Below are 26,580 nucleotides of genomic sequence, written 5' to 3' on the forward strand. Positions count from 1 at the left end.
GATGTAAGAAGGGCTATATAAATGCATTTGATTTGATTTGATTGGATGATTTACTGTCTACTTGAATAAAGACTAATCTGATGTGTTGTGGAGTGTTTTACTGCCTACTTGAATGAAGGGGGGTTATTTGGTGTTGTTTTTGTGCATAGTTAGACATTTTATTATTTTCCAATAGGGATCTGTCCACACTCACTGTTGTTGGTATGCTGCGTCCTGTCCATAAGATGAAGTATATTTGTCATTAGGGTGAACTGTCCCTTTAAACTTCATCACACTGGGCCACACCCACCACCATTCTGATTGACTGTAATTTGGCTTATTCAGGAGGGCACACGTTACAAACTGTCCAAATGAAATGTATTGCGCAACGAGATAGTTAGACGACTCAAATTGGATATAATCCATTTTAGCATGGACACTGTAATTGTGAGCTTCCACCATTTTAAAGTAGTCAACTGGGTGGGGATTCCCATGAGTCGGGAGCAATCCCCAATATTAGCTTAACACTTTTCAAACCCCCAAATATAATAAAATGGACTACTTTAAAATGGAGATAGCCTCAATGGCGCTGCCCATGCTATCACAGATACCTGTGGGGGGCTCTTTCTGATTGGGTGGACCTGGCTCCCAAGTGGGTGAGCCTATGCCCTCCCAGGTCCACCCATGGCAGCACCCCTGCCCAGTCATGTGAAATCCATACATGAGGCCAAGATTAATGTATTTCAAATGACTGATTTTCTTCTATGAACTGTAACGCAATAAGATCTTTGAAATTGTTGCATGTTGCGTTTATATTTTAGTTCAATATATGTTTGTACTGTCAGTCTATCCAGGGTGGTAACCATAGAAACCAGAGTTGTTGCTTTGATCACGTTGAAAGTAAACTGATTTTGGTAGAGGTATAATTCATCTCCGCAAACCTCTGGTGAAATTCAATAGATATGAAACACACACACACACAAAGATAATGACCAGTAGGTGGTGGTAATTGCTCATTTGTATACTGATTAAATATATTTTTTTATTTGCCATGTTTAGGTATTAAACATACAAGTATAAAAATAGACCAAACATTTTCATACACAAGATAAACTTCTACCCGAGAGGAATGTTAGGGGAATAAACGCTTTTCAACAGCATATGTGTTCTTTTATAGACTATTGTGGCAGTACTATAGATGTTACAGGAGCAAAGGGGAGCACAGAGACGCTAGGGCAGGGCTAGGCAACCCTGGTCCTGGAGGGCTGCAGGCACTTCATGTGTTTCATTTAACCCACCTGGAAGAACACCAGGTGTATTGAATTTAGGCTCACTGGACTGATTTAATTAGCTCAGTTGGTCAGACGAGGTGTCTAGTTGGGACAAAATGCTGCAGTACAGTACCTGCGTCTCTCCAGGAACGGGGTTGGTTACCTACCCCTGTGCGAGGGAATGGGATATTCAAATCCTACCCTACGAGGTCCGGAGCATGACGATTTTCTGTTCTACCTGATAATTAGTTGCACCCACCTGGTGGCCCAGGTTTAGATACGTTCCTGATTAGAGGGGGAGAATGAAAAATAGCAGGTCTAGAGATGATTGTGAGGGTTCTAGGGGAGTCCAACACAAATTAAACAGCAGGTTCAGAGATTCATTTGAGGGTTCTAGGGGTCCCACACAAGTTAAAGGATAGAAGGTCTGATGAGCAATGGTACATTTCTTAGTGACCATTAAATAGGAATATATTTAATAGATAAAACCAGAATCAGTTGCCAGAGATGGATATAAGGTAGGCCAGCCAGATCTTAATAATAGACTACTGAAACAATCCAATGATGTTCACATTTTATAACTAAATATAGTTTATATGTACAGTGTACATCTTATTATTCAGTGTTGCAGTGTGTCACAGATGTGTGGGATGTTTAAGGAATATGTGTGAAGTTTTGAGTTAGATGCCATGCATGGAAATGTAATTATTTTGTTTGTCCTGTAGTTGGTTTAACTCCGCACCCATCCTGAGCTGAGCAGAGGGTTTTTTTCTTCCATTTTTGACATTCACAGAAGTAAAATCAAACCACTTGACTACTAGGCTTGAATCAGTTTGGTAGGACATTGTGGTAGGGGTTGTGTGTTGGTAGCAGGGAGTGACATAGCTAGTGCCTAAGTCATGTGACGTGAAGATAGCCCTGGTTTAAAACAAAAGACAATTGAAAATAGACATTTCCAGTCCATCCTGTGTTCTGTATTTCTGTTCCTCTAGGGTTCTACAATGATTGGTTCCACCTTCCCTCCATGTTCTGCTGTGGTTTCTTCTGTTGCTGCCTCGTTGGCCACACGATTGTTCTGGTACACAAAGACAGAGAGAGATGGGCTGTGTGTTTGTGTGTGCACTGAGAAAAGGGGTTGAGATGTGTAACCAATGGAATCTTTTGGTTGCCAGCAAACTGAAATGTTCTTGCTACACCACCAAAAGTTGTGACAGAGATAGGCCACAGATTTAATGACAAGAATACATTTCTTGCACTTTGCTAAAAGTTGGCCAGAATCAAGTCAATAATTGTCTGATAACGTAAAAATAGAAGTGCTTAGGGACACTTGATGTAAAGTTAAGTCTTAATAAATTATTCATATCTCTTTTCTCACTGTCATTGTAAATAATCATTTGCCCTTAACTGATTTGCCTAATTAAATAAAGGTAAAATAAATACATCATAATCTACACACAATACTCCATAATGACAAAGTGATATTTTGGGGGGGGGGGGGGGGGGAATTTAGCAAATGTATTACATTAAATCCAGAAATATCTCATTTACAGTATTCACGCCCCTGAGTCAATAATGGAGATGCACCTTTGCCAGCGATTTCAGCTGTTAATTTTTCTGGGTAAATCTCTAATACTTGTAGTTACTCCACAATACTAACCTAATTGAGAGAGTGAAAAATAGAGAAGCTTCAACAGAATAAAAATATTCCAAAACATACATCCTGTTTGCCACAAGGCACTAAAGTAATACTTCAAAAAATGTGGCAAAGCAAATAACTTTTGGTCCTGAATACAAAGTATTATGTTTGGGTCAAATTTGGTATAGATCGTTGACACAAAAAAAGTTTTGTGTCAATCTATTTTTATCCCACTTTGTAACACAACATTTTTTGAAAAAAGTCAAGAGGTGTGAATACTTTCTGAAGGCATTGTATATCCACACACTCTCAAAAATAAGGCTACAGTGTTGTTCCCTGGGGTACAAAAAACTAAAAGGTACAGTACACATTTGGTACTGTACCTTGGGAGGTACACATAGGTACTCACATGGTACTGTGTAGATAATCTAGTATAATGTAAAAATATTCTACCCAATATTTTGAATATAAAGTACAATCATCACTGCACTTTGAAATGTAGGTGGGGTCAATGTACCAGTTGGGCTCATTAGCATCTTTGGGGGAGTGATCTAATAAGATGCATATTTATGCCCACCGTCAGTGGAAGTGTTGTACCAGTCTAAGTGGTTGGCCGGTTATGTTGTTAAGGTAGAGCACCTCTTTTGACACTGTTAGTTTTGCAATCTTTCTAAGAACGTGTTACAATAAAGAGCCACATTCTGCATTTCATAGGAAATGAATGGAAGTTAATTATCTGAAAGTTGATGTGAATTTTGCGTTACCTAACTGGCAACTGGCTTTCAGTGGGTTATGGCCAGTAACTGCTAATACTGCACTGGCAACTAACTGCCAGCAACTTACTGGCAACCAGATGTCAGTAAATTATTGTAAAATGTATTACAGGAACTGCCAGTAACTTACTGTACACCTTCAATGAACTTTTCTGATTACAAGATAACGGATAAAATTATTTGACAGATAGTAAGCATTCTTTGTAGTCGGTACCTTTTAGGATACATGTACACTATACCCTAGCTGTACCCATATTCTTGAGAGTGTAAATACATGTTATTTAAAAAAATAAAATATATTTTTTTAAATTTTACCCACTTTTTCTCCCCAATTTCGTGGTGTCTAATTGTTAGTAGTAACTATCTTGTCTCATCGCTACAACTCCCGTACGGGCTCGGGAGAGATGAAAGTCGAAAGCCATGCGTCCTCCGAAACATAACCCAACCAAGCCGCACTGCTTCTTAACACAGCGCGCCTCCAACCCGGAAGCCAGCCGCACCAATGTGTCGGAGGAAACACCGTGCACCTGGCCCCCTTGGTTAGCGTGCACTGCGCCCGGCCCGCCACAGGAGTCGCTGGTGCGCGATGAGACAAGGATATCCCTACCGGCCAAACTCTCCCTAACCCGGACAACGCTAGGCCAATTGTGCATCGCCCCACGGACCTCCCGGTCGCGGCCGGCTGCGACAGAGCCTGGGCGCGAACCCAGAGTCTCTTGTGGCACAGCTAAATACATGTTCTTGATATAAATATGTATCTGGTGGCATTGCAGAAACATTAACACCCTCCTGACCAAGAGGTTGCAAATTCAAATGTCCAGAGCGTATTTCCACACCTGACGTCGAAGCACTGACCCTTTCACTTTGGTTTGTCAGATAATCGCACAATTATTGATTGGATTTTGGGCAACTTTTAACAAATTGCAGAAATGTATTCTTGCCAATAAATATGTGGCTAATCTTTATCAATGCCACAGACCTGATGGTGCAGCAGGGAATTCAGGTCACTGGTAACCAAGTTCAAATCCCAATAGAGATTTAGTCCCAAGTGTGCTCAGAATACATAATTTTACAAGTTTATACAGGTAGCCTAGTGGTTAGAGCATTGGGCTGGTAACCGAAAGGTTGCTAGATCGAATCCCTGAGCTGACAAGATCAACATCAGTTGTTCTGCCCCTGAACAAGGCAGTTAAGCCCACTGTTCCTAGGCTGTCATTGTAAATAAGCGTTTGTTTTTAACTTACTTGCCTAGTTAAATAAAGGTAAAAAAATACATAAAATATTTTTTAAACAATGACAAATCAGCAGCGTAATGTCATGTTACGACATAACACCGTCATGCAACTATACAAATACAGTTCAGTTTAAAAAAAGACCATATAAGTTGTTACTGAATATTTACTGCAACTCAGTAGCTGGTAACAAATTACAGATAATTTTTAACAGTGTGTACCATAAGCGCATCTGAAGAATCCTATAAGTGTAACTGTAGAACCTGTAATTGGTTCTACCTGGAACCAGAGGGGTTTTCATGAGAGGGTTCTGCGTAGAACCCAAAAGGGCTCCGCCCTACAGGGATCGAAACAAGAACCCACGTGGGTATACAGCAGCATGCTGTCCCTTACAGCAGTAATACTTTAATAATAAAATACAGTAACTTTGTGTATATTAACTGTATGTTCACTGTAACCAGTTGGCAGGATATGTTTAACAGTGTAATGAAGAACCCTCTTGTTCCTGGTAGAACCATCCTCAATTCAACAAATGGTTATACAAATAGTTATTCAAAGAACCACTGTAAAAAGGTTCTTCACAGCCCAAGGAAGGCTTCCCATACAGGCACAAAACGAAAAACGAGTAACCTTTGTGTGTGTGCATTGAAACTCACCCAGTATGTTAATTTGAGTTCTGGTGTGTTCTCCTGATTTAAATTCCATGGCCACTTGACATGCATTCTCCTGAGTGCATAACAACACATAACAAAACCTTACAGGCAATTGTATCAACCCAACCTCCTGAAATACGATCGCCCACGTCAAACTTTAAAACAGCCAAATAAACAGGAATAAAGACATATTTACTATATGTAACCAGGGGGTAAATTACAAAGCAACTTTACACGGGCACTTAAAACATAAAGTCTGAAGTTTCATCTATGTGTCTGACCTGTAGGTTAGCGCTAGGACTGCGAGGAGACCCATTCCAACAGCACCAGCCCCCAGCAACACAGACAGGCCACCTTAAGTGAAACATAAAGTGAAACATAAACCATTACCTGGTCATCTCTGTTTCCAGTACGTGTCCTTGCTTAGGTATCCCACTTGTCCCTGTCTTTATTACCTGTCCCTAGCTTCCTCTGACTTGTCCCTAGCCTCCTCCTACCTGTGGAGGTGTGTCTTCCTGTTCCTAGTGTCATGACATGGCCCTTTCTGGGTATAGATCTCACACACACACACACACACACACACACACACACACACACACACACACACACACACACACACACACACACACACACACACACACACACACACACACACACACACACACACACACACACACACACACACACACACACACACACACACACACACACACACACACACACACACACACACACACACACCCAGGTTCTGTTATCTCAGGTCGTAAATTCCTGGCGGAGACTCTCTGCCCCTGGCCATGCAGAAAGAGAGACACAGAGAGAACAAAGGATTTCACATGGCGAACTCCTAAATCCCCAAAATGGGAATTTGAAGCTCCCTGTCCGTGGACACTTAAGGGACAGGTATGACGAGTGTGTTTCATTTGGTGACCTTAGAGAGGACAGAAAACACACATAACTATATCTCTGAATGTGTACATTTCTCAGTTATTGGGTTTCCATCTAATTCTTGTGTAAAATTAATGAGTAAAGATGAAACTATTTGTGAAATGATGTTCCTTTAAAGTTTAACTAAGTTATTGGCCAGCCCCCGTGAGCACAGACATGATCTGGCGTCATAGAACCGCCGTTTCAAACGTTACGAATAAAACCCCATCCTGAGGAAATCCTCTTCAGACCACTAAAACCTCAGTGGAAGCCAAGGTTGTAATGGTTGTTAAATTCCTAACCATACAACGTAGAGCATTGGCTACACAGCAGGAAATGGTTTAACTCTGAGACTATCGATCCCGACAGAATAAGAGCAAATCTTAGGTACTAATTACTAGTCTGCAGCTAGGATTGCGAATACCGACAACCGACGAAACATCTATTCTATGAGAACATTTCTGAATGGTACTCTGAAGTATCCATCCTAAACACGAAATATTTTGTTCTTCAGGGAAGCAGAGGGAGAGCGACGCTGATGAACTGACTCTCCGCAGACAGACGATTCCAACAGAAATCACGACGACACACTGGGCGTAAATATATATTGATTGCAATTATTCCCGAATGAGTGAGCGTTCATGTGCAAAGGATTAGCATTTCAAATAATATAATTATAAACTGTGTAGTGATCCCTCTGGTGTTTCCTGCCTGTTCTCAGTAGATACCCACTTCCCTTTGTCCACCAAGCCATCATATCGGTTTAGCCCACTAGGGAACCTCCCCTATAATTTCCTTGTAACCATAGCTACTGTTGTTTGTTTATGAATTTCTGTGATTATTTCTGTGTATGGATGATTTATAGAAAAGGCTGGGTTCGTGCAGATAACCAACAATTTACGGCGTTTGGAATGAGACTAACGTGAGGTAAAGAATAATTCATAAATTAGAATACTAATTTATCAGATATTAAAATTTCTGAAAAGTTATATTAGGAAAATTATAACTTAGTTAGTCACGTACAAATAATTACAGAGAATTGATTTGATAAAATAGCAGTCTTCACTTTTAATGATGCCAAAGACACGACACTAGCCTCCTCTTCCTACCTGTGGAGGTGTGTCTTCCTGTCCCTAGCCTCCTCTTACCTCTGGAGGTGTGTCTTACCTGTCCTTAGCCTCCTCCTACCTCTGGAGGTGTGTCTTACCTGTCCTTAGCCTCCTCCTACCTCTGGAGGTGTGTCTTACCTGTCCTTAGCCTCCTCTTACCTGTAGAGGTGTGTCTTACCTGTCCTTAGCCTCCTCTTACCTGTAGAGGTGTGTCTTTCCTGTCCCTAGCCTCTTACTACCTGTAGAGGTGTGTCTTTCCTGTCCCTAGCCTCTTACTACCTGTGGAGGTGTGTCTTACCTGTCCTTAGCCTCCTCTTACCTGTAGAGGTGTGTCTTACCTGTCCTTAGCCTCCTCTTACCTGTAGAGGTGTGTCTTTCCTGTCCCTAGCCTCTTACTACCTGTGGAGGTTTGTGTTACCTGTCCGTAGCTGCTTCCTACCTGTGGAGGTGTGTCTTACCTTAATTGTAACGGTTTAGCAGATTATAAAAAAAGAAGATCAGTCTTTACGTGGCTAAAAGAAAAGTAATATAACATATACTGTTTACAGCAAAATCAATCTACATCCTTACATGAAGTTCCGTGGAAAAAGGGATGGGGTGGTGAAATAATTTTCTGTCATGGACAGAGGAACTCAAAAAGGTGTGATGATATTAATTAACAAAAATCTTGATCTGATTGTGCAAATAGTCAGGAATGATTCTCAAGGTGGATCCTTTTGAATATGAAAGTGAACGAACAAGAGATTTGGCTCATTAATCTATATGGTCCAAATCAGGATGATCCACACTTCTTCTAAATATTTATACCAATTTATTGAACTTACTGGCAACAAATGATCAAATCATTATGGTAGGAGACTATAACACAGTGTTAAGTACCTCAATGGACTGTAGAGGTAATCACTCTACAAACTATCATCACCGTGCCCTCAAGGAATTCACAAATATTATGGACACATTAGAAATAGTGGATATTTGGAGTCTAAAAAAACCCGACCTAGTGAGATATACATGGAGGAGACTTAATCAAGCTAGTTGTCACGCCCTGACCATAGAGAGCCCTCGGTTCTCTATGGTGTTTAGGTCAGAGTGTGACTAGGGGTGGGGTTAACTAGTGTTTAGATTTCTAGGGTTGTATGGTTCCCAATTGGGATTGGGATATTGATTGTTTGTTAGTGTGTTTGGGCACTACGTCCTCACGGTCTTTGTAGGTTTTATTTTGTTTTGTTAGTTTCACTTAAATAAATATGTGGAACTATACTGACGCTGCGCCTTGGTCCGCTCATTTCCAAGACCGTGACACTAGTCGTCTTGACTACTTTCTTGTCTCTTTCTCTCTTGCATCAAAGGTTCAAAAAGGTTTTAATAGGAGACAGAATGTGATCGGATCATCATCTAATTGCCCTTCACATAATTCTTATTCAATTTCCACGTGGACGGGGATATTGGAAATGTAATCAAAGTATACCGGAGGACAACTTAGTTTTAACTAAGACAAAATCATTTATAACTGAATTTTTCCAGTATAATATCTGTTCAGCAAATCCCCTTATTGTTTGGGATACCTTTTAAATGTACCTTCAGAGGTCATTCAGTTCAATATTCATCAGTAAAGAAAAAGCAGTTTCTGTCTAAAGAGACAAGACTAACAAGGGAAATCCATGAACTAATAGTACAGGTAGATAGCAATAAAAACGATACTACAGAAATACAACATAAGTTACAGGAAAAACTAAAAGAACTGGGGGAAATTATTCAGGAACAATCGAATGTAATCTATTACAAAAATAAAGTTAATTGGATGGAATATGGAGAAAAATTCACCAGATTCTTCCTGAATCTCCAACACAGGAACGCTAACAAAAATAAATTGGAGAAACTCGTTACTGAAGACGGAGTCATCTATGATTCTCCAAATTATATTTTAAAAGAGGAAGCTAATTATGTTAGGCAGATGTTCTCTTTTCCGTCCCATCCTCTCCCACTGAATGAAGATTACGATAAGGAATTCTAATCAAAACTATAAGAAATAGAAAATTAACAAATGTACAGAAGATAAGTGCGAAGGCCAAATTACAGAGAATTTTTTTTTTAGGCTATTAAATCCTTTCAGTCTGGAAAAACCCCAGGGCTTGATGGCATACCGGTAGAGGTATATCAAGCCTTTTTTGATATACTGAAAGCTCCATTGTTAGATTGTTTTAACTACTCCTGTAGAAATGGTAGTCTGTCAACAGGAAGGTCTGATTTCTCTATTATTCAAAGACCCAGATGTTAAATATAAAGACCCAGTCTATTTAAAACACTGGAGGCCTCTTACACTTCAATGTTGTGATGCAAAAATACTAGCGAAATGCATCGCACTTTTACCAGGTATTGTTCAGCCTGATCAGACAGGTTTTTTACATGGACGATACATTGGAGATAATAACCACTACTAGAAGTAATAGAACATCATGAAACATATAAGAAGTCAGGCCTGGTATTTATAGCGGATTTTGAAAAGGCATTTGATAAATTAAGACTACATTTCGGTGATTCTCTTATAATTATTTATAATTTAATTAATAATAATAATTTAGCTTAATTTATTATTTGCATTTATTATAATTAAGTTGACCTACACTTAGTTTGAAGTCATTAAAACTTGTTTTTCAACCACTCCACACATTTCTTGTTAACAAACCAAATGTTTTGGCAAGTCGGTTAGGACATCTATTTCACTTGTTATTCACTGTGTCACAATTCCAGTGGGTCAGAAGTTTACATCTACTAAGTTGACTGTGCCTTTAAACAGCTTGGAAAATTCCAGAAAATTATGTCATTGCTTTAGAAGCTTCTGATTAGCTAATTGACCTCATTTGAGTCAATTGGAGGTGTACTTGTGGATGTATTTCAAGGCCTACCTTCAAACTCAGTGCCTCTTTGCTTGACATCATGGGAAAATCAAAAGAAATCAGCCAAGACCTCACAAAAAATGTTTAGACCTCCACAAGTCTGGTTCATCCTTGGGAGCAATTCCAAATGCCTGAAGGTACCCCGCTCATCTGTACAAACAATAGTACACAAGTATATACACCATGGGACCACGCAGCCATCATGCCGCTCACGAAGGAGACACGTTCGGTCTCCTAGAGATTAATGTACTTTGGTGCGAAAAGTGCAAATCAATCCCAGAACAACAGCAAAGGACCTTGTGAAGATTCTGGAAGAAACAGGTACAAAAGTATCTATATCCATAGTAAAACGAGTTCTATATCGACATAACCTGAAAGGCCACTCAGCAAGGAGGAAGCCACTGCTCCAAAACCGCCATAAAAAAGTCAGACTACGGTTTGCAACTGCACATGAGGACAAAGATCGTAAAGAAATGTCCTCTGGTCTGATGAAACAAAAATAGAACTGTTTGGCCGTAATGACCATTATTATGTTTGGAGGAAAAAGGGGGAGGCTTGCAAGTCGTGGAACACCATCCCAACCGTAAAGCACGGGGGTGGCAGCATCATGTTGTGGGATTGCTTTGCTGCAGGAGGGACTGGTGCACTTCACAAAATAGTTGGCATCATGAGGCAGGACAATTGTGTGGATAATTTGAATCTCAAGACATCAGTCAGGAAGTTAAAGCTTGGTTGCAAATGTGTCTTCCAAATGGACAATGACCCCAAGCATACTTCCAAAGCTGTGGCAAAATGGCTAAAGAACAACAAAGTCAAGCTATTGGAGTGGCAATCACAAAGCCCTGACCTCAATCCTATAGAAAATGTGTGGCCAGAACTGAAAAAGCGTGTGTGAGCAAGGAGGCCTACAAACCTGAATTCACCCAACTTATTGTGGGAGGCTTGTGGAAGGCTACCCAATTTAAAGGCAATGCTACCAAATACTAATTCAGTGTATGTTAACTTCTGACCCACTGGGAATGTGATGAAATAAATAAAAGCTAAAATAAATGATTGTCTCTACTATTATTCTGACATTTCACATTCTTAAAATAAAATGGTGATCCTAACTCACCTAAGACAGGGAATTTTTACTAGGATTAAATGTCAGGAATTGTGAAAAAATGAGTTTAAATGTATTTAAGTGTATGTAAACGTCCGACTTCAACTGTATGTGGGAGTGGAGTTGCTGTGTGGGAGATAGAATGATGGTCAAAGATACAAGTCAAAAATAAAGTCAAAATAAAACATAATAAAAAGTACATTTGAATGACACTGAGGGGCAGTGTTTTTACAACTAATGCCTGTTTGCCTGAAGCTGATGCCATGCAGATGTTTGTACACATGCATATACACACACTCTCATTCAAATAAACACATACAAGAACACACACATACATGTAATAGTGTCAGACATGCACACTAACATATACAGTTGACATTGCTGTTATGATTTTAGTTGTCCTTGATGTCCTTTGTTTTTTATTTTATTTATTTATTTATTTATTTTACTTCTGTCTTTAACTTTTTTCTCTTTAGTTCATTCTCTTGGTTGTTGGTTTTTATATTTATTTTTCTTCTTGGGAGGGACTGTGGGAGTGGTTGAGGGACAGTTCAAATAGTTGAGGGACAGCTATTGGGGAACTGTGGGGGGGTCTTGGAGGGTTCGGGTTCACGTTTTTTGGCCTGGTGGGAGATCTGTCAACGTGCCTTTGAGCAGGGCATTGACCCTGGATGCATCTGTGTCGCTCGTAATGGGAGTCTGTTGGATGACTGGTGTGGTGTAGTTGTTGAGCGTCTTCACTGCAAGTATATTGTATGTGTTGGGTATTCAAATTTTTTAAAATAAAAAATATACAAATAAATAAAATAATGTTAAGTGATCAAATGCGGCTAAGACAAGTAAATTATGTTCGTTTCTGAGCTTTAACTATTATTAATCAGTAGTTATAATAGAGACATGAGGGGTGCCATAATGAAGCTTGGGAGGGGCTGAGTGCAGGGAAAACGATCACATTTAGCAGTACTGATAAGGGGAGGAACCGTTGAAGGCTCAAATCACTCAGCTCCCTGCTCAGCAATAATGATGCAGTGTTTAGCGATAAGGAGGAGATGTATGTATGTATACTACCACTGGTGAAACCATGTTTTTTCTCTAATATTGAACGGATGGGCAGAATAAACTTGGTTTAAAGCTTTCATAGTGTCCGTTGACTTTGTACTAACAGGATCAAACACGGCTACGACAACTGAACCGTGTTAAAGGATGTAACACGGCTAAGAAACCTTAACCATGTTAAGGTTTCAAACGTGGCTAAGACAACTTAACCACGTTAAGGGATCCAACGTGGCTAAGACAACTGAATCGTTAAGGGATCAAACACAGTTGTTTAATATTTAACCCAATCTAACATTGACTGTGGGTTCTGTATGTCTCATATAATTTGATACTCACATTTTTTGTAAGTTTGCTCTTGTACTCTTGGACATCTATGCTTTGTACTCACCATCCGAGTCTGCACTTTGGTCTATCTCATTGTCTGCCTCTTCCACCCCATCAATGAAGAGGACACCTGGAACAAAGATAATCACTATTAGGACTGGGAAGAGGGTTAGTCAGAGATAGTTAATTCTTTTTAGATGCGGGAGAGGGTTAGTAAAAATGTACGTGAAATTAAGAATACCACCATCATTTCTGAAATGAGGTCACTTAATTTAAATGGTGTGAAATCATCAACGGAATTGCATCTCTATGTAGAAACTCTGTGCACAATTCAATTGACAGGAAGTTTTACATAAGTATTCCTACACCGTGTAGAAGCACCTTCGGCAGCAATTACAGCTGTGAGTCATAGTGAGGAAGTCTCTTTCCACACCTCGATTGTAGAACATTTACCTTTTATTCTTTTCAAGACTCTTTAAGCTCTGTCAAATTGGTTGTTGATCCTTGCCAGACATCCTTCTTCAGGTCTTGCCATAGATTTTCAAGTAACTCTGCCGCTCAGGAACATTCACTGTCTTATTGGTAAGCCCGCTCAAGTGTAGATTTGGTCTTCTGTTTTTGGTTATCGCCCTGCTAAAAGGTGAATTAATATCCCAGTGTCTGGTGGAAAGCAGACTGAAACAGGTGCTTCTCTAGGATTTCACATGTGCTTAGTTCCATTCTGTTTCTTATTTTTATCCTGAAGTTACTTGCTTGGCCACATGTTTTGCAATAATAGTTTAGTGTCTTTTTTAAACTGTTTGTCTCATGGTGAAATCCTTGAGCGGTTTTCTTCCTCTCCGGCAACTGAGTTAGGAAGGACGAAGGTATCATTGTAGTGCCTCTGTGATTTGATACACCATCCAGTGTAATTAATAACTTCACCATTCTTCATAGGATATTCAACATTTTTTACCCATCTGCCAATACATACCCTTCTTTGCAAGGAATTGGGAAAACCTCATGGTGTATGTGGTTGAATCTGTGTTTGAGATTCACTGCTTGACTAAGGGACCTCAGATAATTGTATATCACAGAAAAAAAACATGTTTTAATCTCCATAGGGTGGGCATGCCCATTGACCCCCCCTAGAAGGGTGCTGACCCTGGAACTCATTGATCTGACACCCCCCAAAAAAATTATTCAAAGTTACACCCTTTCACTTGTCAGTGCTGTCTGACAAACAGTAACTTCTATCTCGAACGATCCATTCCCATCCCGACACTGAACTAGCCACACTTCCACTCTGTATCAATCAAACTCTATTTACACAACACATTTCTTACTTTTTTTTTATCAAACAATGAAAGGTAGAAAGATAAAGACACAATATGTTTCTACACAAATATAAATTAAGATAGACAAGAATAACATTTAAATAGCAAAACAATGGTACAATAACAGAGGACATGAGAGAGTAATGCAGCAATATAATAAATAAAAGGTGATAAAATAAAGAAGAAATATAGAATGGGGTCATATAAATGAAGTAGATAATATTGTTAATACAACTGTAACCTTTTTAAGATATCAAATGCGTCTTAGACAAGTTAACCATGTTAAGGTATCAAAGACAGCTAAGAAACCTAAACAATGTTAAGGGATCCAACGAGGATAAGACAACTTAACCATGTTAAGATATCAAAGACAGCTAAGAAACCTAAACAATGTTAAGGGATCCAACGAGGATAAGACAAGTTAACCATGTTAAGGTATCAAAGACAGCTAAGAAACCTAAACAATGTTAAGGGATCCAACGAGGATAAGACAAGTTAACCATGTTAAGATATCAAAGACAGCTAAGAAACCTAAACAATGTTAAGGGATCCAACGAGGATAAGACAAGTTAACCATGTTAAGGTATCAAAGACAGCTAAGAAACCTAAACAATGTTAAGGGATCCAACGAGGATAAGACAAGTTAACCATGTTAAGGTATCAAAGACAGCTAAGAAACCTAAACAATGTTAAGGGATCCAACGAGGATAAGACAAGTTAACCATGTTAAGGTATCAAAGACAGCTAAGAAACCTAAACAATGTTAAGGGATCCAACGAGGATAAGACAAGTTAACCATGTTAAGATATCAAAGACAGCTAAGAAACCTAAACAATGTTAAGGGATCCAACGAGGATAAGACAAGTTAACCATGTTAAGGTATCAAAGACAGCTAAGAAACCTAAACAATGTTAAGGGATCCAACGAGGATAAGACAAGTTAACCATGTTAAGATATCAAAGACAGCTAAGAAACCTAAACAATGTTAAGGGATCCAACGAGGATAAGACAAGTTAACCATGCTAAGATATCAAAGACAGCTAAGAAACCTAAACAATGTTAAGGGATCCAACGAGGATAAGACAAGTTAACCATGTTAAGATATCAAAGACAGCTAAGAAACCTAAACAATGTTAAGGGATCCAACGAGGATAAGACAAGTTAACCATGTTAAGATATCAAAGACAGCTAAGAAACCTAAACAATGTTAAGGGATCCAACGAGGATAAGACAAGTTAACCATGTTAAGATATCAAAGACAGCTAAGAAACCTAAACAATGTTAAGGGATCCAACGAGGATAAGACAAGTTAACCATGTTAAGGTATCAAAGACAGCTAAGAAACCTAAACAATGTTAAGGGATCCAACGAGGATAAGACAACTTAACCATGTTAAGATATCAAAGACAGCTAAGAAACCTAAACAATGTTAAGGGATCCAACGAGGATAAGACAACTTAACCATGTTAAGATATCAAAGACAGCTAAGAAACCTAAACAATGTTAAGGGATCCAACGAGGATAAGACAAGTTAACCATGTTAAGGTATCAAAGACAGCTAAGAAACCTAAACAATGTTAAGGGATCCAACGAGGATAAGACAACTTAACCATGTTAAGGTATCAAAGACAGCTAAGAAACCTAAACAATGTTAAGGGATCCAACGAGGATAAGACAACTTAACCATGTTAAGATATCAAAGACAGCTAAGAAACCTAAACAATGTTAAGGGATCCAACGAGGATAAGACAAGTTAACCATGTTAAGGTATCAAAGACAGCTAAGAAACCTAAACAATGTTAAGGGATCCAACGAGGATAAGACAACTTAACCATGTTAAGGTATCAAAGACAGCTAAGAAACCTGTAGTATCCTTAAAGGCTTCTTGGAATTACGACTCATGAGACTTACGTACGGTTTAGTATTTAATTGTAACTTAGATTTACATTATCTTATGCACCTGGCTTAAACTACCTGAAGCTTTCTTAGTCATGGTAATATAGGCAGACATAGGAAATAGCTACGGATAGCGGGAAGCAAACCCCCGTCTTGAGTCAATACTGCCATCTATTGGTAAACATAAATATACCAGGTTACTACATTCCCCCCCTTTAAAGCTAATAATCCAATTTAATTCCTTTCTGAGCTATGCTATATTCTTATTTACATTTTTTCAAAAATGATCTCCTTTAGGATCTGAAAAAGTCTGGCGGACGTCTCTCTCTAATAGAGCGTCTCAGAGGTGGCGTAGCTGGTGCCACCAGATCTTCACCCCTTGATGGTGAAACAAAGTCCTTTTGTGGAGACTTCACAGGAGGAGGTCGTCCCGGACTGGTGGTCTCAGGAAGTTGAGCATTGTTGGTCTTAGGTGGTTTGTCGAACTGCAACTCTGGGGAACGTTCCAATGTCCTGTCCTGCTCGTTTAAGAATTGATCCAGATCTCCGGATGGAACTGGAATTCGAGCTCGGATCTGATCCACGTGTCTCCTTAGTGTTTGTCCACTTCCGATGATCACAGTATAAGATACTGGTCCTGAGCAATCCTCAATGGTATCTGGAATCCATTTAGGACCAAACCCATAGTTTCTTGTATAGACATCATCTCCAGTTGAGAAACTTCTGAGTTTGGCTCGGGTATCATGATTCCATTTTTGATTCCATTGCTTTTGTTGTATTTTCATTTTCAGGTCTGGTCTGATGAGATCCAAGGTTGACCTTAACCTCCTTGACATCAACATTTCTGCAGGTGACAACCCAGTCGTAGCTTGAGGAGTAATCCTGTAGCTAAACAAGAATCTTGACACCTTTGTTTCAATGCTGGGCCCTTGCATCTTCCTCATCTTCCTTTGAGGAGGATGGAGGACGCCGGTCTCCGGCTGAAGAGGGGCAAGTGTACACTGTTAGCTGATGAAGTGCAGTACCTGGGTCACAAGGTGGATGCCAAGGGGTTACACACTGTCAAAGCTAAAGTGAGGGCTGTTGTGGAAGCTCTGTATTCCGAATATGACAGCCAGTCCTTCCTTGTCCAGCTGAGAGTACTTTTTCTCCTGGTTTATCTGGGCTCAACAGGTTTCTCATTAAGCTGTACGTCTGTGCACCGACAACGCTTATGAGTATGGATTTCTGTTTAGCGGCATCAGTTATTTCATTAGCAGCAAAGAAATGTTCCATTATTTCACAGTACTCCTCCCATTCCTGATTTTTAGGATCAAATGGTGCTAGCGAGCCTATTGTTGCCAAAGCCATCTTTTCCGATTGTTTCTCCCCTCACACAGTCAATAATTTGTCCTACCCGTATCCAGGGAATCAATCCTTCAGAATCTTCCACCGGTCACTTGAGTCTCACCTCCCGCGTCGCACGCCAAACACTCCGTTAACTTCGTGGCAAAAAAATCCAACGCAGTTCTCCATAGTTATCCTCATCGCCAAATATGTAGTATCCTTAAAGGCTTCTTAGAGTTATGACTCATGAGACTTACGTACGGTTTAGTATTTAATTGTAACTTAGATTTACATTATCTTATGCACCTGGCTTAAACTACCTGAAGCTTTCTTAATCATGGTAATATAGGCAGACATAGGAAATAGCTACGGATAGCGGGAAGCAAACCCCCGTCTTGAGTCAATACTGCCATCTATTGGTAAACATAAATATACCAGGTTTCTTACTACAAAACCTAAACAATGTTAAGGGATCCAACGAGGATAAGACAAGTTAACCATGTTAAGGTATCAAAGACAGCTAAGAAACCTAAACAATGTTAAGGGATCCAACGAGGATAAGACAACTTAACCATGTTAAGATATCAAAGACAGCTAAGAAACCTAAACAATGTTAAGGAATCCAACGAGGATAAGACAACTTAACCATGTTAAGATATCAAAGACAGCTAAGAAACCTAAACAATGTTAAGGGATCCAACGAGGATAAGACAACTTAACCATGTTAAGGTATCAAAGACAGCTAAGAAACCTAAACAATGTTAAGGGATCCAACGAGGATAAGACAACTTAACCATGTTAAGGTATCAAAGACAGCTAAGAAACCTAAACAATGTTAAGGGATCCAACGAGGATAAGACAACTTAACCATGTTAAGCTATCAAAGACAGCTAAGAAACCTAAACAATGTTAAGGTATCAAATGTGGCTAATACAACTGAATCGTTAAGGGATCAAACACAGTTGTATAATATTTAACCCAATCTAACATTGACTGTTGGTTCTGTATGTCTCATATAATTTCATACTCACATTTTTTGTAAGTTTGCTCTTGTACTTTTGGACATCTATGCTTTGTACTCACCATCCGAGTCTGCACTTTGGTCTATCTCATTGTCTGCCTCTTCCACCCCATCAATGAAGAGGTCACCTAGAACAAAGATAACCACTATTAGGACTGGGAAGAGGGTTAGTCAGAAATAGTTAATTCTTTTTAGATGCGGGAGAGGGTTAGTAAAAATGTACGTGAAATTAAGAATACCACCATCATTTCTGAGATGAGGTCACTTAATGTAAATGGTGTGAAATCATCAACGGAATTGCATCTCTATGTAGAAACTCTGTGCACAATTCAATTGACAGGAAGTTTTACATAAGTATTCCTACACCGTGTAGAAGCACCTTCGGCAGCAATTACAGCTGTGAGTCATAGTGAGGAAGTCTCTTTCCACACCTCGATTGTAGAACATTTACCTTTTATTCTTTTCAAGACTCTTTAAGCTCTGTCAAATTGGTTGTTGATCCTTGCCAGACAACCTTCTTCAGGTCTTGCCATAGAATTCCAAGTATCTCTGCCACTCAGGAAAATTCACTGTCTGCTTGGTAAGCCCACTCAAGTGTAGATTTGGTCTTGTGTTTAAGGTTATTGTCCTGCTGAAAGGTGAATTAATATCCCAGTGTCTGGTGGAAAGCAGACCGAAACAGGTGTTTCTATAGGATTTGCCTGTGCTTAGTTCCATTCTGTTTCTTATTTTTATCCTGAAGTTACTTGCTTGGCCACATGTTTTGCAATAATAGTTTAGTGTCTTGTTTTAAACTGTTTGTCTCATGGTGAAATCCTTGACCGGTTTCCTTCCTCTCCGGCAACTGAGTTAGGAAGGACGAAGGTATCATTTTAGTGCCTCTGTGATTTGATACACCATCCAGTGTAATTAATAACTTCACCATTCTTCATAGGATATTCAATTTTTTTTACCCATCTGCCAATACGTACCCTTCTTTGCAAGGAATTGGGAAAACCTCATGGTGTATGTGGTTGAATCTGTGTTTGAGATTCACTGCTTGACTAAGGGACCTCAGATAATTGTATATCACAGAAAAAAAACATGTTTTAATCTCCATAGGGTGGGCATGCCCATTGACCCCCCCTAGAAGGGTGCTGACCCTGGAACTCATTGATCTGATCTTAAGGGATCCAACGAGGATAAGACAACTTAACCATGTTAAGATATCAAACATAGCTAAGACAACTTAGCTATGTTAAGGTATCAAATGTGGCTAAGACAAGTAAACCATGTTAAGGTATCAAACGTGGCTAAGATAACTGAATCGTTAAGGGATCAAACACAGTTGTTTAATATTTAACCCAATCTAACATTGACTGTGGGTTCTGTATGTCTCATATAATTTGATACTCACATTTTTTGTAAGTTTGCTCTTGTACTCTTGGACATCTATGCTTTGTACTCACCATCCGAGTCTGCACTATGATCTAGATCATTGTATGCCTCTTCCACCCCATCAATGAAGAGGACACCTGGAACAAAGATAACCACTATTAGGACTGGGAAGAGGGTTAGTTCTAATGAAGAACCACCATCATATCTGAAATGAGGTAACTTAACTGGTGTCATATCATCAACAGAATTGCATCCCTGTTTAGAAACTCTGTGTACAATTATACTGACAGGAATTTTTACCTGCTTTTACATTGAACTAAAACGTGTTCATCTTCGTGACATACAAGGGTAGTATTTTATCCACTGTTACTTCTGTTCGGTTTGTCCTTTATTTAAAGGGGAGATCAAGCTGATCCTAACTGTTTTAGGCCTATTTCTATTTTGCCCTGTTCATCAAAAGTGTTGGAAAAACGTGTCAATAGTCAACTGACTGGCTTTCTTGATGTCTATAGTATTCTCTCTGGTATGAGATTTGGTTTCCGTTCAGGTTATGGATGTGTCACTGCAACCTTAAAGGTCCTCAATGATGTCACCATTGCCTTTTTTTTGTATTTGTATTTGCCCCAAACATAACACTTTGTACTGAGGACAAAAAATATTAAATATCTGTACCCTTCTTTGTGAGGCATTGAAAACCTCCCTGGTGTTTGTGGTTGAATCTATGTTTGAAATTTACTGCTCGACTGAGGGACCTTAAAGATAATTGGGGTACAGAGATGAGGTAGTCATTCAAAAAGTATGTTTGCCTTGCTTGTTAAAGTGTGAAAAAAATAAGCAAAGTATATCAAAGAAGGGACCAAGCACAGGCTATACCTTGCAGCAGCCAAAACAGGAAGACGAGTCTCTCTACTCCTCTCATCTGTGTACTTGGGGAGAAAAACACACAAACACACACATGAATACAACATCTCACAATTTTACTGTTTCTTTTAATCGCTTTGGTACTATATGGTGAATTTTCATAACTCTCCGTACAAAACTCCAAACTGATATCACTTCTAATGCAGGCAGTCTTACATTCAACACCTTTCATTTTGCATTGTTTGTCCTCACATTTTAGTTTGACATGTTTTGTGCCATCGGGAAAAGTATCAACCCTTGAATCAGTTCGGAAATCAACTTTAGAGGTTTGTTAGACTGCCTTAAAATAGTTTCAATCTTTGAAGGTTCTTGCTTATCCAGTGTTTGCTGCATAGAGTAAATAAACAGGGTTCGTACAAAGAGTGGCAAGTCAAATTCAAGGACTTTCAACTACTATTTCAAGGACTAATATGTATTTTCAAGGACCGTCAATTTGTAGTAGTTAGTAGTTATGCAATTGTTTCTAGTTGCCACCAGATGGCAGTATATCGCCACAACGTCATGAAGAAAAGCAACAGTATTCATCACTACCTTACAAGTTCTACTCAATAATACGTTGTTTCACTAGATATTTACTACATTTACATGAATGGTAACTTAAGTCAGTACTGATGACACATGAATAGTAACTTAACTCAGTACTGATGATACATGAATAGTAACTTAAGTTAGTACTGATGACACATGAATAGTAACTTAACTCAGTACTGATGACACATGAATAGTAACTTAAGTCAGTACTGATGATACATGAATAGTAACTTGAGTCAGTACTGATGACACATGAATAGTAACTTAAGTTAGTAGTGATGCTGTAATTTGACTAGTGATGAACAGAGATTGGGGACATGCCTAATGGTGAACAGATATTTCCTAGTCACATTACTACACAATTCCAGCTTAATGACTGTTTGAATTGGGCATTTGGGAATCTACTACTTAATAGTTACGAAAAGCGTCTTGCTTTTGCCTGGCAGCTTTAGTGTCGCAGGTCGGGAGAAGGGCGGGTGGGCTGTGTGAGGAAAACGGCATGTGAACGGCCACCAGAACCCGCTTAGTAATTTGAAATATCACGGGCGCCCCAAGAATGAGGTGATTGGCAAAAATGATCTGGAAGTTGTTGCAGGGAAACAGACACACAATGTAGAAGTGGCAGCATGCAGCGTGTATCTTTCCCCCTTCATGCTCTTCAGGGACGATTCACACATGATTGCAATGCTATACTGAACAAAAATATAAGACGCAACATGTAAAGTGTTGTTCCCATGTTTCATGAGCTGAAATAAAAGATCCCAGACATTTTCCATACCCACAAAAGGCAGGATTGAATCTACATTTGCCCGGCATTTTAGCTACCGGTGTGACGTTTGGCAATGTGCCTTATCAGTCTGTTCTGTACCTGCCTGGCTGAGTGGTAGTGTGGGTGGAATAAGTGACTCGCCTGGCAACCACAGTGCGAAACACATGAGGAAACAAAACTCGTTAGTCTGCCTGGAAATTAATTCGCAAGACCAATACATTTATCTAATATTTTGCATAAATATATTTCGTCATTATCTGTTCTCCTCTCATTTTAATTCAAGTACTTTTCAAGTAGCAACTTTAGAAAATGTCTGATTTTCAAGGTGTTCCAGTACTTGATTTTCAGAGTGCCAAATTCAAAAACTTTGTGTGAACCCTGAAATAAAGTGTTGTATGAGCAAAACTTCCCATCAGCTCCGTCACAGACTGGTCTTTCCTGGCTGCCTGACCCTGAAGAGACCTCCGTCACAGACTGGTCTTCCCTGGCTGCCTGACCCTCATGAGACCCCTGTCACCATCTGATCCTGCTCAGATGAGGCACGGCAAAGAATTAAATTTTTGAACAGTATATTACACATTAACAAAATCAATGGTTTAGTAATTGAAATTCCCATTATTCCCATTGTTCCCAGATCCCAGACTAGCCTACTCATCAACTGAATCCATTCATTGATTGTAATACACTGCAAAATTCACCTGAGCTCCGTAGACTCGTCTTCCCTGGCTTTCGGACCCCGCTGGGACGGACACCTGTCACCATCTGATCCCGCTAAGACATGATGAGCACAGTGTGATGTACTGACTGTGCACCACGACAATGAAGCTTGTAAAGCTGTTTATATACCATCTCAGTGTGAAAAGTAGGGAATGACAAAGGAAATTGACAGATCAATAACGTAAGGTCATGTGTACGGAACAGAGCAATTTACAATAGTTTGTTAGCTCTCGTTACTAGCTAGCTAACTAGTTCATTCATTTCAGACAGAACTTCCTCTCAGTCGAGAGGGGATGAAAAATGATTAAGTTTGCCTATGACACAATAGTGGTAGGCCAGATCACTGACAACGATGAGACAGCCTATGCGCAGGAGGTCAGATACCTGGCAGTGTGGTGCCAGGATAACAACCTCTCCCTCAACGTGATCAAGACAAAGGAGATGATTATGGACTACAGGAAAAGGAGGACCGAGCACGTCCCCTTTCTCATCGATGGGGCTGTAGTGGAGCAGGCTGAAAGCTTTATGGTCCTTGGTGTCCACATCATCAACAAACTGTCATGGTCCAAACACACCAAGACAGTCGTGAAGAGGGCACGACAAAACCTATTCCCCCTCAGGAGACTGAAAAGATTTGTCATTAGTCCTCAGATCCTCAAAAAGTTCTACAGTTGCGCAATCGAGAGCATCCTGACTGGTAGCATCACTGCCTGGTATAGCAACTGCTCGGCCTCGGCCTCTGACCGCAAGGCACTACAGAGGGTAGTATGTACAGCCCAATACATCACTGGGGACAAGCTTCCTGCTATCCAGGCGGAGTCAGAGGAAGGCCCGAAAAATTGTCAAAGACTCCAGCCACCCTAGTCATAGACTGTTCTCTCTGCTACCGCACGGCAAGCGGTACCGGAGCACCAAGTCTAGGTCCAAAAGGCTTCTTAACAGCTTCTACCCCCAAGTCATAAGACTCCTGAACAGCTAATCAAATCCCCCCCCCGAACATCAACTCTGTACCGGTACCCCTGTATATAGCTGTGCTACTGTTATTTCACTGCTGCTCTTTAATTACTTGTTACTTTTATTTTAAATTTTTTACTTCCACATTTTTTACTTAACATTTATTTTTCTTAAATCTGCATTGTTGGATAAGTGCTTGTAAAGAAGCATTTCACTGTAAGGTCTACACCTGTTGTATTCGGCGCATGTGACAATTTTTGGGGGATTTGATGTCAGTTACACTACTAGCTCAGCACTGGGAATAAATATAGTTTTTCTTCTGTCAAACAGCAGTTACCTTGACAGCTAGATCAGTCAACAAAATAGTAGTCAGTTTCTGCTCCGCTTGTTGTTACAACTCAGAGAAAAAATGCAACACAGACAGTAGCTTTCTCTGTTCATCTCTCCCGTGCTGGTCCTCTACACCAGCCTTTCAGAAGCTTTGCCTTCACACCGCCTGTCTGCACGCTCTGTGGTGTCTGTGCAGTCCTAAATCACACCACCGTTTTGTATCACAGTGCAATGATAAAACTGTGGGGGACAAACATGCAATTTCAGAATGTGGGGGGGGGGGGGTGCCCCTGGTGCAGTGTAATGCTTGTGTTTATAGCTCCTACAGACCAGTAATTTAATATCATTACAATACAATACCAATACGCAAATAATGCAGAAAGTCCAAAACAAGAAAGAAATGCATCCCCTATACCAGCCTTTCATAAACTCGTTTGGGGCAAGCGACCAGCATGGCATGGCCTTCTTTCTCTGGGGACAGCTTTGGTAAAAAATAATTCACAATCGGCAAACTCAGGGGCGCAACTTTCAGACATGAAAAACAAAGATAGGAAGGAAGTTGTGTTGGGGAGAGAGTTGAGTTATTGACTAGACTGGTGCGGCTCGGGCTGGCTGGGTGCTCTGGCTGAAATTTGAGGATGTCTTAATAATTAATAATTAATATTAATATATTAATATTAATATTGTAATTTATTTGTTAGAGTTGTTCATTTGTTAGGCTATTGTTTTAAGTTGCAAAGCAGTATTGATTATTGAATTATCATGGATCTAATTCAGTCTTATCAATCACTTAAACATATTTAATAATGATCTCTTACCTAGCTTGATGACTGTGGGCATTTTTGCTTACTTCATGTTGCTCTAAATAGAGACAGCTAGAAGGGCCATGGGTCATATTAGATTGTGTATAAATGCAGGAAATTAGCTTTAGACGACCCCAAAAATGGGAGACCCCCAGACCCACCACCAAGTTTTGTCCCCCACACTTCTAAAACCAAAGTTGCACCCCTGCACTGCACCTGCTGTAACTTCTGCTAATCCTTCTACACGAGCAATACACTTTGATTTGTTACATACAGTACATATACAATACAGTACATATTCAATAGAGTACAAGACTCGAGGCTGTAATCGCTACCAAAGGTGCTTCAACAAAGTACTGAGTAAAGGGTCTGAATACCTTTGTATACATTTGCAAACATTTCTAAAAACCTGTTTTTGCTTCGTCTTTATGGGGTATTGTGATGTCATTATGTGGTATTGTGATGTCATTATGTGGTATTGTGATGTCATTATGGGGTATTGTGTGTAGATTGATGAGGGATTTCTTTTTTCTTTTTATACATTTTAGAATACGGCTGTAATGTAACGTAACAGAATGTGGGGTCTGAATACTTTCCGAATGCACTGTATATCATAGTTTTAATGTTTCTACTTTACAGACTTTACATTTTCATTATGTAGTTGTCAAAATCTGTATAAGACAAACAAGTTGACATGTAAAATCTATAAGTTTACCAAATGTTTAAGTGATCATTAATTAAAAGCAGTCAGAGCCACATGTATTTTAAGAAAAGAGAAGAGAATCATATTAAAAGTAATGTGAGCATTACATGTATTACAATGTGAAACATGTATTTCTAGATGAAACCCTGATTAAGTTTGGTGATAAAGTGACAAATGATTATGTGTGTTGTACTTTAGTCAATTGAAAATGTACTTAAGAGTTTTAAAACAAATGATTGATTGTCTGCTGTAAGAGTTGTGAAAATGTACCTCATACTGTACCTCAAGCGTACAGTAGAGTGCAACTAATTCAGTATTAAAGAGTTTTCAATAAAATTATACTAATTCAGTATTAAAGAGTATACAATAAAATTATACTAATTCAGTATTAAAGAGTATACAATACAATTATACTAATTCAGTATTAAAGAGTATACCATACAATTATACTAATTCAGAATTAAAGTATTATGTATACAATTATACTAATTCAGTATTAAAGACTAGACCATACAATTATACAATATAAGGGTGCTTAACTATCTGAATATATGAAACAATTCATACATACGATACACAATATCTATAAGCAATTAAAGTCCAAGTTAATGGCAAAACCTTACCGCTGTGTCCAATACCTCAACATCCTCAGAAAAGGAATATTTCTGTACAAAATATTCAATTATAATGGAGAAGAGGTAGATTCTGGTACCCTGGGCTGGTTCTGGTATCCAGGGCCACTTATAAAGGAAATGGGTGCGGCAGGTAGCCTAGTGGTTAGAGCGTTGGGACAGTAACTGCAACGTTGCTAGATCGAATCCCTGAGCTGACAAGGTAAAAATGTGTCGTTCTACCCCTGAACACGGCAGTTGAGAAGGTGAAAGATTGAAACGTCACAACTTTCCAAATCAGTAAAAAAAAAAGCGAATCTTCACAGTCGGAAACGCCAGACAGAAT

The 26,580-nt window shown here is 39.4% G+C and overlaps 2 protein-coding genes across 6 annotated transcripts in view; one reads left to right on the plus strand and one right to left on the minus strand.

Moving 5' to 3' along the window:
• Positions 1-984: 984 nt before the first annotated feature.
• On the minus strand, positions 985-26,555 carry LOC139552848 (putative surface protein SACOL0050). Of its 5 annotated transcripts, XM_071364936.1 has the most exons (9): positions 26,247-26,481; positions 22,815-22,887; positions 20,769-20,821; positions 19,967-20,032; positions 18,581-18,646; positions 13,024-13,089; positions 5,826-5,898; positions 5,548-5,617; positions 985-2,325 (listed from the first exon to the last, which is right to left on the minus strand). In XM_071364936.1, the coding sequence occupies exons 3-9, from the start codon at positions 20,812-20,814 to the stop codon at positions 2,239-2,241; spliced, it is 474 nt and encodes a 157-aa protein (XP_071221037.1). In that variant the 5' UTR covers positions 20,815-20,821; positions 22,815-22,887; positions 26,247-26,481; the 3' UTR covers positions 985-2,238. The 5 variants fall into 5 exon arrangements, with proteins under 5 accessions (XP_071221037.1, XP_071221040.1, XP_071221036.1 ...); XM_071364939.1 differs by lacking the exon at positions 18,581-18,646 and having other exon boundaries at positions 26,247-26,487; XM_071364935.1 differs by lacking the exon at positions 22,815-22,887 and having other exon boundaries at positions 26,247-26,480.
• LOC139551908 (FRAS1-related extracellular matrix protein 2-like) overlaps positions 26,376-26,580 on the plus strand; it is a 275,653-nt gene continuing 275,448 nt past the window's right edge. The window contains exon 1 of the mRNA XM_071363246.1: positions 26,376-26,388. Within this exon, the coding sequence (XP_071219347.1) occupies positions 26,376-26,388 (13 nt within the window). The remainder of the gene's footprint in view (positions 26,389-26,580) is intronic.

The sequence above is a fragment of the Salvelinus alpinus genome, chromosome 24 (assembly GCF_045679555.1).
Source record: "Salvelinus alpinus chromosome 24, SLU_Salpinus.1, whole genome shotgun sequence".
Lineage (NCBI taxonomy): Eukaryota > Metazoa > Chordata > Actinopteri > Salmoniformes > Salmonidae > Salvelinus > Salvelinus alpinus.